Raw genomic sequence first — 16,781 nt, forward strand, 5'->3', positions numbered from 1 at the left:
CTCAGGTCAACAGTACCTAGCAGATCCACAGGGCACTAGGGCAGCTGGAGGTGCTCAGGAACGTGGGCTGTAGGTGAGACCCCCTCAGACATCACCTGGATAAATCATGGGGATGTTAAACTGCGACACTGGGGAGGAAAAAGTTAACCCGGATCAGAAACATCTGCACACTCCTTTCTCCATTGAGGACATCTTAAGTCAAACCAGAGGCAAGGGACCAACTGAGGGCATTCAGGAGTACAGGACGCAGCAATCGGGAGCAGGTGAGGACGGTGCATGCTGGGGTACAATTATTGGGGCCAATAAGGTAAAAAGATGAACGTTTGCTCATATTTTACTATCAATGTGACAATTTCTAATAATATCCTCAGTGTAATTTTAGCATTTTATGTGTTTGAAAGCAGACTTGTCGCTCTCTTGCTGTTATGGAACTACAAGTCCCAGTACACCTTGCCAGCTAGGAACTAGCATGCCCTGCTGGAACTTACAGGCGGCCTACCTGACACTTGCATTTAAAGTGGGCGAGTGCACTGGTGATGTCTTACGCTGTCCTAGAAAGTTGAATTTGTGGATCTCTAGTTATTTTATTGGTTTTTTTTTAAGTTATTGGGAAAGAAATAGATCATCTACTGTCTGCAGGCTTTTATTAAGTAGCACAGACAATGGCCCGAACGGATATCAACTGTAGTGTAAACTACATGGTACTCAATTTACAATCAATAGAACAAACTTCTCAGGAGTTGCCTATATACTGTATGATATATCACTGATATCAATGAGAATTTGTTAGCAAAGGCCAGGTTGCAATGCTTTACAACTGAGTTTGTGTTTTTTTTTGTCCCTCTTTTATATTTCTTTTAGATTGTTCATTTTTTTTTATTTAACAAGCAAACTTAATGTACATGAAAACATATGACTGTAATATGATTTGAAGTATATGGCTTGCTGCTGTATCACATTAGGAAACAGCACTGCAGGAGTTGGGTTACCTATATATTTATCTGTGTAGGGTTATAGTAACACCCCAACACCTTGATGATGTCACTGGATTTAAATGAAAGTGGAATAGAGATAAGAAGACCTGCTGATTACTCAGAGCCTGGGGCCCTGGTAATTGCTTTGGCCCCTGTGGGATGCAGGGGCAGGTAGGTTTAGTTGTAAGACTGCTGTCGCTGGCAGTGATCAATATCCCATTACCGGTGCTTGCCTATCTCTGTGCACAGGCTTTCCATGTGATGAGAAGACCCTGTATTACAGAGATGACAGCTATTGATCTAATCATTGGTCGTTCATGTTATCAGGGCAAGGAAGGCAGCCATTTCTCTCAATATCCCTGGCTAATAAAACCTGCTGGTCTCTGCTTGTGCCGTGCACAACATCTTAGGGGCACAGGTCACTATTCCCTGACAGAGAGCAGAGTGCAGTGGGAATATTCTGTATACCAGATATTCATGGTATCTCTGGCGGTTCTGGAACTGCATGTCTCTCAGCATGTTCGGCCTGTCTGTCACAAGCATTCTGAGGCTTGCCTTCACTGCTACGGTCCATGGCAGCCAAGAGATTGTATGGACAAGCCACACACATTGGTACATCAGTGTGCAGGAAAACAGACTCTGCAGCCTGCTCTGACAACTTGGTTGGGCTATCTGCAGGTCGACAAAAGAGAGATGCCCAGAGTTGGTATGTTACTAAAGGATAGGCTGATAGAGCATGTTATTTACTGTTCTGGAGGTACTCAAGTGTCAGAAGCACTCAAGCATTGTCTTCACTGACAGTGCTAATGAATTAGTGCAGTGTGTAGACATGTGAGCTGTTTTCCTTGTCTTCGAGATCAGATTAAACACCTCTGGTGGGCAGAATATTAGGATGCTGTGTAAACAGCTCAAACTGACTCATTGGCTACTGGGACCTAAGGCGCAGAGAGATGTGGTTTGATAACAACATTAGAGTTAAGCTGGGTACACACTAGGTCGACGGGGCAGCCGTTCAGCCGACATATCTCACGATTGGTAAGTGTATACACATTTACCAATTCGTCTGCCCGATGTGCCGCGCTTGAAGGCTTAAATGGGCTGGCATTTAAATTGTCCCGTCCGGTTGATCTGTCCATCACCGGCGGATCCACTGTAGATATATCGCCCGTTTGAACGGGCAATATATCTATCAGTGTGTATCCAGCTTTACAATAGTAAAAGGGTAGTAATGCTACACACACACAAATTACATTTGCAATTCAATTCAAACTCACATTGATTTTCAGGGGAAATTTGCGTTTTGTTTTTTTTTTGTACACACTCCCCTGAGCAGGTGAAAAGAAGGTAGGGAAAATCCACATGGGTCACAGCCAATGAGCGTCCGCTATATGTGAAGCGGCCTCTGATTGGCTAGCGGGATGTCCCGTCAGCTGGCATTCGCAAATGTGTGGCAACATACATACCCATACTTGTCCATTTGGCTTCGGAAATTTGTGTTGTTATTTTGCAAAGACCCCCGCTGGATTCTACGGAGACCAGCGCAAGGATGGAAGTGAGTATAGGATCTTTGTTACAGGTACTCCCATTGGATTCTACGGGGACAAGGGGAGAGAAACATCTGGCAGCAGATAAGTATGTATGAGTGAGGTATGTGTATAATAAACTTTTACTATCTAAGGTGTGTGTGTATTGTCTTTATTTAACTATTTATTTTACAATGGGGGTACGGGTGGCGGCCGCCTGCTGGTACTTGTAGTTCCAGAAGTGCCAAAGGGCAGGCATCCTGGCACCTGTAGCTCCACTGTAAAATACAATAGTTTACTTCAATTTAACACTTTATTACCCCCGTACCCACAGCGCAGGGCTACGGGAAAGAGCCCTGGGCTTCAGACCATGCCTGGGTTATTTGGGAGAGAGGGGACCCCTTTTTTTGGGGGGGGGGGGTCCCCACCTCCCCTGAGATTCCTGGCTTGGCCTGACCGACTTGGGGTGAGAATGCTTTGGCCCTGGAGACCCGGTAATAGGGTCTCTGGGTTATGGCATTACACCCCGGACTGTTTGGGTCCAGTGTTGGTTTTAAATGTAGGGGTACCCCTACGCAATTCCCCCCCCCTATATTTAAAACCAGGACTGGCCCTGCAGCCTGGTGCTGGTTCCTAATTTACAGTGGAACCCTACTCATTTTGTTCCCCGGAATTTTCGGAACCAGGTCACCTGGTTATGCTATTGGGGGGGGACCTCACGTCATTTAAAAAAAAAAAAATTAACCCTAATTTAACTATTTACAGGCAGAAATATACACAAATCACACTGAACTGTGTATGTTTCTGGCAAACTCGCAGCTCTGGAGGTGAGTGTTTAAAACTTCAATTTGGCAGAGAGTTTGCCGTCATCTCGCCCGAGATTGTCATCTCGATTCTTGGTAAATTTGTGAGCTGTATCTTTTAGGAGAAAAGTACTTCCGAGTTTGCGCCGATGGTGATTAAGATTCGAGTTTGCTCTCTCACCCGAGTTTTACGAGTGAGAAGAGAGAAATCTCTCTAACTCACCCGACTTTGCCTTTAGTAAATTTGCGAGTTGAAAATCATGCCTAAACTCTCCTGAGATGGTCATCTCGACCAATCGCGATTCTTAGTAACTTTACCCCTTAGGGTGTCCTGAGGACCGAGTTTACCCTGCTTTAGACAATAAAACTGTCAAACAAAATCTTCCGGTTTTATTTTTAGCACAAAACACATTCGCTACATTTGAACATCTCTAGTACATGTGGTATAAGCAGGAGCGTAGGGAGGGTGGTTCCACCGGAGCGCGAGCTCCAGGTGCCTTAGTTGCCAGAGGGCTCCCTGAAGTCAGACTCCGGAAGCAGCTGTCAAGTAGCTGACAGCCTTCCGGTCCGTGTCCAGCCTGCCAAGTGCTGTGTATACAGAGCAGCAGCAGCGCCCTGTCCTGCCTTCCTGCTGCTGCTCTAGTGAGAGACTCCGTGGTCAGAGGAGCTTGTGCTGAGCCCTGATTGGTATAGCTCAGCACATGTTCACCGGACCCCAGCAGAGGGCGGGGCTACAGCAGCATGTCGACGAGGAAGAAGCTGCAGGGTCCACATTAAGGTGAGAGAGGTACCCCAGTTATGTCTATGTGTAACCCTTCATGCCTGTATGTATGTGACCCTGCCTTTATGTATGTGTGAGCCTGCCTTTATGTATGTGTATATATATTGTATGTATGTATGTATGTATATATATATATATTAGGGGTGTGCACCGGCCACTTTTTGTGTTTTGGTTTTGGATCTGGATCTTTCTTCGTGTTTTGGATCTGGATTGGTTTTGCCAAAACCACCCTTCCGTGTTTTGGGTTCTGGGTTTTGTGTTTTGGATCTGTATTTTTTTTTTAAAAAGCATAAAAACAGCTAAAATCACAGAATTTGTTGGTTTCTCTGCTCCTATGCTATTATTAACCTCAATAACCTTAATTTCCACTCATTTCCAGTCTATTCTGAACACCTCACACCTCACAATAGTGTTTTCATGTCCAAAAGGTTGCACCGAGGTAGCTGGATGACTATGCTAAGCGACACGAGTGGGCGGCACAAACACGTGACCCATCTAGGAGTGACACTGCAGTGGCAGACAGGATGGCAGTTAGAAAAACTAGGCCCCAAACTGTACATAATGCAAAGAAAAAAAAGAAGTGCAAGATGGAATTGTCCTTGGGCCCTCCCACCCACCCTTATGTTGTATAAACAGGACATGCACACTTTAACAAATCAATCATTTCAGCGCCAGGGTCTGCCACACAACTGTGGCTGAAATGATTGGTTCGTTTGGGCCCCCACAAAACAAGCTGGCAATTAATGTGTCCCTGCACAAACTGGCTCTACGGAGGCAAGATGTCATCCTCATCCTCCTCATCCACCGATTCCTCACCCTCTTCAGTGTGTACATCCTCATCCTCACAAAGTATTAACTCGTCCCCACTTGAATCCACCACCACAGGTCCCTCTGTACCTTCTGGAGGCTGGTCTCCCTGGAAGAGCTGATAATTCATTTTGATGAACATCATCTTCTCCACATTCTGTGGAAGCAACCTCCTACGCCTTTCGCTGACAAGGTTCCCGGCTGCACTAAACACTCTTTCGGAGTACACACTGGAGGGGGGGCAACTCAGGTAAAATAGAGCCAGCTTGTACAGGGGCCTCCAAATTGCCTCTTTTTCCTGCCAGTACAGGTATGGACTGTCTGACATGCCTACTTGGATGCTGTCACCGATGTAATCCTCCACCATTCTGTCAATGGTGACAGTATCATATGCAGTGACAGTAGACATGTCAGAAATTGTTGCCAGGTCCTTCAGTCCGGACCAGATGTCCAAACTTGGTCCTGCCTGCCCTGCATCACCGCCAGCGGGTTGCTTAGGATACCTAAGTTTTTTCCTGGCAGCCCCAGTTGCGGGAGAAAATGAAGAAGGAGCCGTTGACGTGTCACGTTCCGCTTCAGCTGACAGTGTGTTCACCAGCAGGTCTTTGCACCTCTGCAGGCTTGTGTCGGCCGGAAAGAGAGACACCACATAGGCTTTAAACCTAGGATCAAGCACGGTGGCCAAAATGTAGTGGTCTGATTTCAACAGATTGACCACCCTGGAATCCTGGCAAAACGAATGAAGGGCTTCATCCACAAGTCCCACATGCCGAGCGGAATCGCTCCGTCTTAGCTCCTCCTTCACTTTCTCCAGCTGCTTCTGCAAAAGCCTGATGAGGGGAATGACCTGACTCAAGCTGGCTGTGTCTGAACTGACTTCACGTGTGGCAAGTTCGAAGGGCTGGAGAACCTTGCACAACACGGAAATCATTCTCCACTGCGCTTGAGTCAGGTGCATACCCCCTCCTTTGCCTATGTCATAGGTGGATGTATAGGCTTGTATGGCCTTTTGCTGCTCCTCCATCCTCTGAAGCATATAGAGGGTTGAGTTCCACCGCGTCACAACCTCTTGCTTCAGGTGATGGCGGGGCAGGTTCAAGAGTGTTTGCTGGCGCTCCAGTCTTCGGCACGCAGTCGCTGAATGGCGAAAGTGGCCAGAAATTTTTCGGGCCACCCAAAGCGTCTCCTGCACGCCCCTGTCGCTTTTCAGAAAATTCTGCACCACCAAGTTTATTGTGTGAGCAAAACATGGGACGTGCTGGAATTTGCCCAGATGTAATGCCCGCACAATATTGGTGGCGTTGTCAGATATCACAAATCCCCAGGAGAGTCTAAGTGGGGTAAGCCACTGGGCGATGATTTCCCTCAGTTTCTCTAAGAGGTTGTCGGCGGTGTGCCTCTTACTGAAACCGGTGATACACAGCGTAGCCTGCCTTGTAACGAGCTGGCGTTTCTGAGATGCTGCTACTGGTGACGCTGCTGCTGTTGCTGCGTAAGGTGATACATCTACCCAGTGGGCTGTCACAGTCATATAGTCCTTAGTCTGCCCTGTTCCACTTGTCCACATGTCCGTGGTTAAGTGGACATTGTGTACAACGGCATTTTTCAGGACACTGAGGACACTTTTTCTGACGTTTCTGTACAGTCTCGGTATCGCCTGCCTAGTGAAGTGGAATCTAGACGGGATTTGGAACCGGGGACACACTACCTCCATCAATTGTCTAAATCCCACTGCACTAATGGCGGATACCGGACGCATGTCTAACACCAACATAGCAGTCAAGGCCTCAGTTATACGTTTTGCTTCAGGATGACTGCTGTCGTACTTCATCCTCCTCGCTAAGGACTGTTGGAGGGTCAATTGTTTAGTAAAAGTAGTGGTGTTCCTACTTCCTCTCTGGGATGATGAACGACTCCCAGCAGCAGCAACAGCAGCAGCGGCAGCAGTAGGCGTAGCAATGCAGGATCCTCCAGAGGAATCCCGGATAGGAGAGTCAGTCATGCCAGTGACATGGCCTGCAGGACTACTTCCGATCCTGACTAAGGAGGAAATTGACGAGGAGGGAGTTGACGGTGTGGTTTGCAGGCGCTTGGATACAACAGGACAACGGGATTTAGGTGTCCCTGGACTGCTTACGGTCTTAGCCAAAGTTTCTGAACTTGACAGTAACTTTTTATGAACGCGCTGCAGGTGCCGTATAAGGGAGGATGTTCCTAGGTGGTTGACGTCCCTACCCCTACTTATTTCACCTTTACATATGGTACATATGGCAAGACAGTTGTTGTCCGGATTTGGATAGAAATATTGCCAGACCAAAGAGGTGGAATGTTTGGTCTTCTGCCCAGGCATGACCGTGATGGGCTTTTTCATCCCACGGACAACAACTGTCTCCCCCGGAGCCTGATTTAAACAAACCACATCACCATCAGAATCCTCCTCGCCAACTTCCTCCTCAGCGCCAGCTACACCACTATCCTCATCCTGTTGTACTTCAACAGTGACATCTTCAATTTGCATATCAGCAAGTGGACTGTGGGTGCTCCTTTCAGCACTTGCAGGGGGCGTGCAAATGGTGGAAAGAGCCACCTCTTCCCGTCCAGTGCTGGGAAGGTCAGGCATCGCAACCACCACCACACTTGGACTCTCCTTGGGGATTTGTGATATCTTCTTAGAAAGCACAGTTCTTCGCTGTGCTTTTGCCAGCTTAACTCTTTTGATTTTTTTAGTGGGAGGAGGGCTTCCATCGTCATGTGAAGCTGAACCACTAGTCATGAACATACTAGGGATCGACCTTAGCCGTTCCTTGCCACTCCGTGTCGTAAATGGCATATTGGCAAGTTTACGTTTCTCTTCAGCTGATTTAAATGTCTTTTTCAAGGTCATTTTCCTGAACTTTGCCATTTGGGATTGTATGTGCCCTCTACTATGACATTGGGCATCGGCCTTGGCAGACGACGTTGATGGCATGTTATCGTCTATGTCATGACTAGTGGCAGCAGCTTCAGCACTAGGAGGAAGTGGTTCTTGATCTTTCTCTATTTTATTTTTATCGGAGAAAGTTTGGTCCTCCATTTATGTTATATCGATTTGATATATACGTGCGGCTAAACCCAGAAAATAATTTTTTTTTTGGTTTGGACTGGAGTGTACTTTGGGGGTTACAGCAGCCTTTAACGGTCAAGCCAGCCGGCCCTTTACTTATGACACAGGCGCACTCTTGGCACTACTTTGTTGATGCACGTGCGGCTACTGCGCACACAATTCACAAACACAGAAAATAATTTTTTTTTTGGTTTGGACTGGAGTGTACTTTCGGGGGTTACAGCACCCTTAACGGTCAAGCCAGCCGGCCCTTTACTTATGACACAGGCGCACGCTTGGCACTACTTTGTTGATGCACGTGCGGCTACTGCGCACACAATTCACAAACACAGAAAATAATTTTTTTTTTGGTTTGGACTGGAGTGTACTTTCGGGGGTTACAGCACCCTTAACGGTCAAGCCAGCCGGCCCTTTACTTATGACACAGGCGCACGCTTGGCACTACTTTGTTGATGCACGTGCGGCTACTGCGCACACAATTCACAAACACAGAAAATAATTTTTTTTTTGGTTTGGACTGGAGTGTACTTTCGGGGGTTACAGCACCCTTAACGGTCAAGCCAGCCGGCCCTTTACTTATGACACAGGTGCACGCTTGGCACTACTTTGTTGATGCACGTGCGGCTACTGCGCACACAATTCACAAACACAGAAAATAATTTTTTTTTTGGTTTGGACTGGAGTGTACTTTCGGGGGTTACAGCACCCTTAACGGTCAAGCCAGCCGGCCCTTTACTTATGACACAGGCGCACGCTTGGCACTACTTTGTTGATGCACGTGCGGCTACTGCGCACACAATTCACAAACACAGAAAATATATTATTTTTTTAGCACTTGGGGGGAGCACCCCTGATGGACAGAGCACCCCCTGGACAACACTGCAGCACTCCTTTAGGACTGGGACACTGCACAGGACTTTGGAGTGGACACAGCCCCTATGGAGAACTGACTGCACAACACAGTCCAGCCAGCCCCTATGGACTTTGAAGTAGTGGACACAGCCCCTATTAACAACAGCAGCACAGCACAACACAGCCAGCCCCTATGGACTTTGAAGTAGTGGACAACAGCAGCACTACACTACACTACACTACACAGCCCTAACTCCCACCCTCCCTCTTCACTGTCCACAGCCGAGTGAGAAAATGGCGCCGACGTGGGTACCTTATATAGGATCCAAAACCCGCGAGACTCGGAAGGCGGGATGATGACGTTTTGCCTCGATTTCAGATCCGAGTCAGGCGGGAAAAGTCGAGCCTGATTCGGATCGGACTCGGATCGGGGGGGCTCGGGGGGGTTCGGATTTCAGAAATCCGAACCCGCTCACCCCTAATATATATATATATATATATACAGTCAGGTCCATAAATATTGGGACATTGACAGAATTTTCAGATTTTGGCCTCTATTCACCACCACAACGGTTTTGAAATGAAACAAACAAGATGTGCTTTAACTGCAGACTTTCAGATTTAATTTGAGGGTAATTACATCCAAATCGGGTGAACGGTGTAGGAATTACAACGGTTTCTATATGTGCCTCCCACTTTTTAAGGGGCCAAAAGTAATGGGACTATCAACTCAAAAGCTATTTCATGGACAGGTGTGGGCTATTCCCTCGTTATTTCATTATCAATTAAGCAGGTAAAAGGTCTGGAATTGATTCTAGGTGTGACATTTGCATTTGGAATCAGTTGCTGTCGACTCTCAATATGAGATCCAAAGAGCTGTCACTATCAGTGAAGCAAGCCATCATTAGGCTGAAAAATCAAAACAAACCCATCAGAGAGATAGCAAAAACATTAGGTGTGGCCAAATCAACTGTTTGGAACATTCTTAAAAAGAAAGAACGCACCGGAGAGCTCAGCAACACCAAAAGACCCGGAAGACCACGGAAACAACTGTGGTGGATGACAAAAGAATTATTTCCCTGGTGAAGAAAAACCCCTTCACAACAGTTGGCCAAATCAAGAACACTCTCCAGGAGGTAGATGTATATGTGTCAAAGTCAACAATCAAGAGAAGACTTCACAAGAGTGAATATAGAGGGTTCACCACAAGATGTAAACCATTGGTGAGCCACAAAAACAGGAAGACCAGATTAGAGTTTGCCAAACAACATCTAAAAAAGCCATTACAGTTCTGGAACAACATCCTATTGACAGATGAGACAAAGATCAACTTGTACCAGAGTGATGGGAAGAGAAGAGAAGGAAAGGAACTGCTCATGATCCAAAACATACCACCTCATCAGTGAAGCATGGTGGTGGTAGTGTCATGGCGTGCGCATGTATGGCTGCCAATGGAACTGGTTCCCTTGTATTTATTGATGATGTGACTGCTGACAAAAGCAGCAGAATGAATTCTGAAGTGTTTCGGGCAATATTATATGCTCATATAGCATAAAAAGCTTCAGAACTCATTGGACAGCGCTTCACAGTGCAGATGGACAATGGCCCTCATTCAGAGCCGTACGCTCTGAGCAGAGCGCACACTCTGAATGAGGGCTGGCCTCCATGAGAATGGAGCATCCTCCTGGATGCTCGTATAGCTGTGGGTCACCACCCACAGGCTATACGAGCGTGCAGTTTGATGGCCGCGATGGTCGTGACCATCGCGACCATCGAAACTGCGAGCCGGAGCCTGCGGTTGAGGTTTTCAACCACAAGCTCCGGAGTGATTTTGGCTCTATCAGAGCCAAAATCTCTCCCACTGACATCACTAGTGATGTCAGTGGGCCGGCTACTGACGGGAGGCGTTCCCGTGGGAACGCCCCCGTCAGGGAGGCACGCCCCCGGCATGCCTACCAAAGGGGGCGTGCTGTCAATCAACATCGACAGCACGCCCCCTTTGATAAGACACAACGAGCGAAGGACTTTCCTTCGCTCGTCGCGTCTGGCGCATGCGCACGACGGAGCTCCCTCCGTCGTGCGCATGCTCAGTCCAGAACATCGACCCACTTGCGAGCGGACAGCCGCTCGCGAGTGGGTCTGAATCAGGCCCAGTGACACGAAGCATACTGCAAAAGCAACCAAAGAGTTTTTTAAGGCTAAAAAGTGGAATGTTATGCAATGGCCAAGTCAATCCCCTGACCTGAATCCGATTGAGCATGCATTTCACTTGATGAAGACAAAACTGAAGGGAAAATGCCCCAAGAACAAGCAGGAACTGAAGACATTTGCAGTAGAGGCCTGGCAGAGCATCAGCAGGGATGAAACCCAGCGTCTGTTGATGTCTATGCGTTCCACACTTCAGGCTGTAATTGCCTGCAAAGGATTTGCAACAAAGTATTAAAAAGTGAAAGTTAGATTTAGGATTGTTTAGTTTGTCCCATTACTTTTGGCCCCTTAAAAAGTGGGAGGCACATATAGAAACCGTTGTAATTCCTACACCGTTCACCTGATTTGGATGTAATTACCCTCAAATTAAATCTGAAAGTCTGCAGTTAAATCACATCTTGTTTGTTTAATTTCAAAGCCATTGTGGTGGTGAATAGAGGCCAAAATCTGAAAATTCTGTCAATGTCCCAATATTTATGAACCTGACTGTATATATATATATATATATGTATATATATACATATGTATAAATATATAGCGGTTATATTATATAGCACACACTTTGGGGGGGGGGCCGTAGCACACTCTTGCTCCGGGCGCCCTGGCCACATGCTACACCTCTGGGTATAAGTAACCTTTCAAAATAATGAGGGAGGTGCATCAAGCAATGGAAATTGTGTAGAAATGGACCAGTAGAGAAGCTGCCCATAGCAACCAATCAGCTTCTACCTATCATATTATAGAGTGTATTTGATAAATGCTATCTCAAAGCTGATTGGTTGTAATGGACAACTTCTCCACTAGTCCACTTCTCCACTCATTTCACTGATGGATACACTTCCTCAGTGTTTTAATATAAAATCCCAATAAAGTATAGTTTCCAAATTCCGCCATTACAGTCCAGGTTTTAGGGCTATCCATGCTTGAGCACAGGTGGCCTAATTAGAACCTCAGTCAATTTGAGTTAACCATCTGGATGCAAGCATGGATATCCTTAAAATATGGACTGTTATGGCGAAGTATGGGAAACTCTGCAGTATGGGAATGATTCCTTTAGATGTCTCTTTTCTTGATAGCAGAGGGCTGTCTCTTATAACTGTCTCTATGTACAAATATGGAGTTTATAAACTTCAGAAAAAGTATCTGACAGATGCAAATGTAGCTGGTTGCAGAGAAGACCGGTGATTGCAGTGAACCCACAGTTAATTGACAGTTCCAAGACTAAATGCGAGATCCAAAAAAACAATGAATAATATATATATATTTGAGTATTTTCCTTTTCGGTGAGAGGAGAAGTGCATAGTAATAGTAAAGTTGTTCTGACTGATCCACTGTACAGGTGTTCTGTAGATATCTGCATCCAGCATTAATGGAGTCTGAGAGGATAGTGGTCTGGGCGCTGGCAGCCCCTCCTCTCTCTGTTGGACACAAGCAGCGAGCTTTAGCATAGAGCGAATGCACAGAAGCGAATTTACCCATTTTTGCGTGTCCGTCCGGTTCTGAGTTGCAGGAATCTTTGTCAAATCTCGATTCCTGCAAAATGGGCGTTCTGGGTCAGGAACTGTGCGGTGTCAATGCCATTGCACAGAACTGTTCTGTCTTGTGGGTGTGTCAAGGGAGTGTTGTTGGCCTGTAGCTAGAGGTCCATGCTATTCGAGTTGTGCCTTCGGGGAATGGAAGCCTGTTTCTGACGGGTCTCTTGCACCCAGCATGGGCCTGGTACAAGTACTGATACTAATGATGATGGTTCCAGCTGTTGACGGGATAACAGTAAGTGGAGCGGGTTCCCATATGAAGCCGCACGAATCCTCGCGTTAGCCCTACGGAAACTCTCATTGGCATAAGGTAGTGAAACAGGCTTCTGCGGCATCATACAAACGCAGCTACTTTATGTCCGACTAAGAATCCATCCCTATGTTCACTACATCTTGATAGGCAGCTGGAAGTACTAATAGTTTTTACCATCTGGGACAATCGGCCTGGAACAGAAAGCTGCTGTTCAACTTTGCTTTCCCAGTGACTATGTTGGCAGTATTTGTTTCAGGCTCTAGGTTACTTTCATAGCGTATCCCACAGCTAGTCCGCGTCTGGCTCTTTAGTACTATTGGAGCCAGCTCGCATCTCTATCACCTGTGCCATTCCAAGCATATCCGTGTCTGGATTTCTAGTGACTTACTTTTGTTTAACTCACTAGTCTCCTGTGTCTCATCCTGTACTATTCCATACCTCCCAACATTTGCAGACATAGAGTCGGGAACTCCACGCGCCTTCGGTGCATGCACCCAAAAGGGGTGTGGCCTGATTGTAAGGGGCGTGGTCTGTTGACACGCCCTCATTTACATCACTAATGGGGCGTGCCCAGCATCTCCGGGATGCTGGGCTGCCCTCGGGCTTCCCCCTGTACTGTGAATAGATGCTGTGCGCATGCTCTGCTTCCCCCAACTTCCACCCCACCGCGGGCCAGAAAAACGTGACTGCCCGCTAAATGCGGGACAGTTGGGAGGTATGCTATTCCCAAGCACTAGTTTCAGTAGCTTTCCCTGCGTCTGGATTCACAAAGCACCTTCTGTTACTCCATGACTGGATCTACAGTGTATCAAGTTCACTAACCTGCGTTTGAGTTCCCTGCACAGTTATTTGTATTCCGTGACTGGATCTACAGTGTATCAAGTTCAATAACCTGCATTTTAGTTCCCTACACAGTTATTTGTATTCCGTAACTGGATCTACAGAATGTCTATACACTATCCTGCGTCTGGGTCCACAGTGCACTTAGTATCATTCAACGTCTGGATCACTGAGCTTATTTTTCACTACCCTGCGTCCAGATCTTCCGAGTTACCCAAAGCATTCGGTATCTGACCTTCCATTATTGGTCTTGTTACTAGTCTGTGCCTGGATCTCCTGTGTCACATCCTGGTGTATCCTGCCTCTGAATCACCTGCTACGTTTCATAGAGCTTACCGGTGCATCATTCCACAGATTACACTGCACCCATTATCCTACGTACTCCTGTCTGTTTATTATCTCTACGTTGCATACACAGTCTTCCACTCATCTCATTAGTGGCATCCCCTAGTCTTCTCATCACTCCCAGGTACCTATCCAGAGGGCCGCGACCTGCTCACTTGGTGCAGCGAAACCCAAATCCCAATAGGAGGGGTCACTGGTGAAGACCACCGAGTGGGTTAGACTCTGCGCCTCCGGTTAGGTCTAGCCAACACCTGGGTTTGACCTTTATTGAGGACACTACTACTGTCACTCCTCTAGCTGTCTTCTAGCCATCCTGACCCAACCGGCTCCCTGTCCTCCACAAAGGTATTCCTTGTACCGGATCATGACAGTCTCTCAGCCCGCGCCCGCGACCCTGTACACACTAAAAATGGATCCAGTATCTAAGTCAGGAACAACTTTACTATTACTTTTGTGCAACCAAAGGGTTACTCAGAAGTCCAATAATCGACTGATCTGCTACCGATGCTGCATCTTTGCACGCAGCCGATTGGATTGGCAAAGCCGCCGGTGGGCGTCTCAATACAAATCCAGGTGGCTGCGACATTTGCATATTATCGCCCCAGCCAGTGCCCATAAACGCGCAGCTGCTCGGGCATTAGCGACTATCTCTGTATCCGGCTCAATGTTACAGCTCAGTGCTGTCACCATGACAGAACAACGAATTGGTGACTTTTGTGAATTATCTTATCACTTGGAGAACATGAATGGAAATAATAGTGTTAGTAGCCTCTTTACCTGTTTTCACAATACTTCAAAACACAGCTTTTACAATTTGTTAGACTTGTTATGTTAGACTGCTGGTTATGTACACCTAGATACCACAACCTGACTTTTTAGGCCACCAAGGGCATGCACTTTGATTTGTAAAAAAAAAGAATCACCCCCAAAACGGTGACACATATATTTGCTATGGGGTGGCATAATTACTAGAATTGTAGGTGCATTGCGTTTTCGTTAACCTTACTCATTATTATTATTATCTTTTTTTAATGCTCATCACAGATGTTCCTGGAGCAGGGGATGAAGTAGGATCTTCTCCAGCAGAAGAATCAGAGGAAGAGCCAATAAAAGGAGAGACTCCTCAGGACCACAAGGTCCCCATGGCCAGTTCCAAGCCACGCCGGGCCCGTACTGCATTCACATATGAACAGCTTGTGGCCCTAGAGAGCCGTTTCCGCAGTAGTCGCTATTTGTCAGTGTGTGAGCGGCTGAGCCTGGCACTGACACTCCACCTGACAGAGACTCAAGTCAAGATCTGGTTCCAGAATCGAAGAACTAAGTGGAAGAAGCAGCAGCCTCCTGGAAATTCAGATGGGAGGGGGTGTAGCACTCACAGTTGCCCCAGGAGTCCTGGACAGCAGTATAGCCCACCATTCTCATCCTACCCTACACAACTTCCTTCCATCACTCCTAGCACAAACCACCACCTACCTCCATTTTCTAGGCTCTTCCTGTCGCCTTCCTCTGGTTTCCCACTTACTCCAGCATGCCCATTTCCCCAGTTTGTAAACTCGGTCAGCATGGCATCATTCTATGGTCCCACCCCCTGATGGTGCATAACTGGGCCATACAGTTCTTCCGCTTGTTAGAGATGCCAGGACTCTTCATGACTATTTTAACAGACTGTAGAAAATGTGTTTGATTGATGGACAAGCAATTAACCAATTCTTCTAGAACTCCGCTTTAATTCTCTATATTTTCCCGTCATTTGAGAATATCAAGTTATTTGCACTTTCGTGATGTCGCATCTATTATAGTTACATCATAATTTTATAAACCATTCCAGCTCAACACAATAAGGAGCAGAAAAATATGAGCCTACAAAATATTTTAAGGAATTTTTGGACATTGGAGATATTTTTTTTTGTATTATCTTATTTGAACATTGAAGTCTCTGTAAATATTCAGTTATTGATATTAAAGTATAAAATTTGTGTAAATGCCATATATAATTAGTTGAAAATGAGGGTGCCTCTGCATGTATGCTGTGTAAGGCTAGATGTAGATGTCCCAAAGATGGTCTTTATGTGTGTTTGGTTTGTTTAGTAGCTGCATCCAGAAGCTTGGCAGCCAACATTTTCCAATATTCTTCATTGGGGTCAATCCAATTAGGGCCCGTGCTCAATTTGGAGCGAGAACGCCGTTGCTGGACTTTTCGCCGTCATCAGAGGTTTTGCCGGTGAAAACTTATCGCGCGCGTCCTCGTGTATCCCCATATTCAATTCCAAATTGGCGAAAAATCCTGTCATTTTTGGGGAAATCAGCCTAACACCCCCCAAAAGATGCTCTGACATGGGGGTTCACTATGGGTACCCCCGATTAGCCCTGCTGAAGGTATTTGGGGTCTTTGAATGGTCTCAATAGGCGCTATTTAGCGTCTTTGGGACAGTGGTGAAGAATAGCATTTAGCAATTTTTTGGGGGAAAATAAGTAGTCCCATCAAATTTGGGGTACATGAAACTGGGTGCAAGCATATTTTAAAGTTGCTAAAGTCAAGCATTAAAAAGCGCCAATAACGCACCTTCAGCAAGCACCTGCAATCCAAAAAAACCTCCCCCATACTTCCAAACCTCTCAAAGGCTATTTTGCTAGTTTTTTATTTTGTACCCCCACTTCGATTTTTTTGCCCACTTTTTCAAAGTGCTTTTTTGGGGTGTCTTTTGTGGGTTATTTAGCAGTTTTTTACGCAATTAGCGTCAAGGGGGGTGTAAAAAG

The 16,781-nt window shown here is 46.4% G+C and overlaps 1 protein-coding gene across 1 annotated transcript; it reads left to right on the forward strand.

Annotated features, from left to right (window-relative positions):
• Nucleotides 1-106: 106 nt before the first annotated feature.
• Nucleotides 107-15,951, forward strand: NKX1-2 (NK1 homeobox 2). The gene is made up of 2 exons (XM_088476958.1): nucleotides 107-263; nucleotides 15,069-15,951. Exons 1-2 carry the CDS (start codon nucleotides 107-109, stop codon nucleotides 15,614-15,616), a joined length of 705 nt encoding a protein of 234 aa, XP_088333084.1. The 3' UTR covers nucleotides 15,617-15,951.
• Nucleotides 15,952-16,781: the final 830 nt, after the last annotated feature.

This window comes from Taudactylus pleione, unplaced genomic scaffold (assembly GCF_031769625.1).
Source record: "Taudactylus pleione unplaced genomic scaffold, aTauple2 ptg000198l, whole genome shotgun sequence".
In the NCBI taxonomy this organism is placed as follows: Eukaryota; Metazoa; Chordata; class Amphibia; order Anura; family Myobatrachidae; genus Taudactylus; species Taudactylus pleione.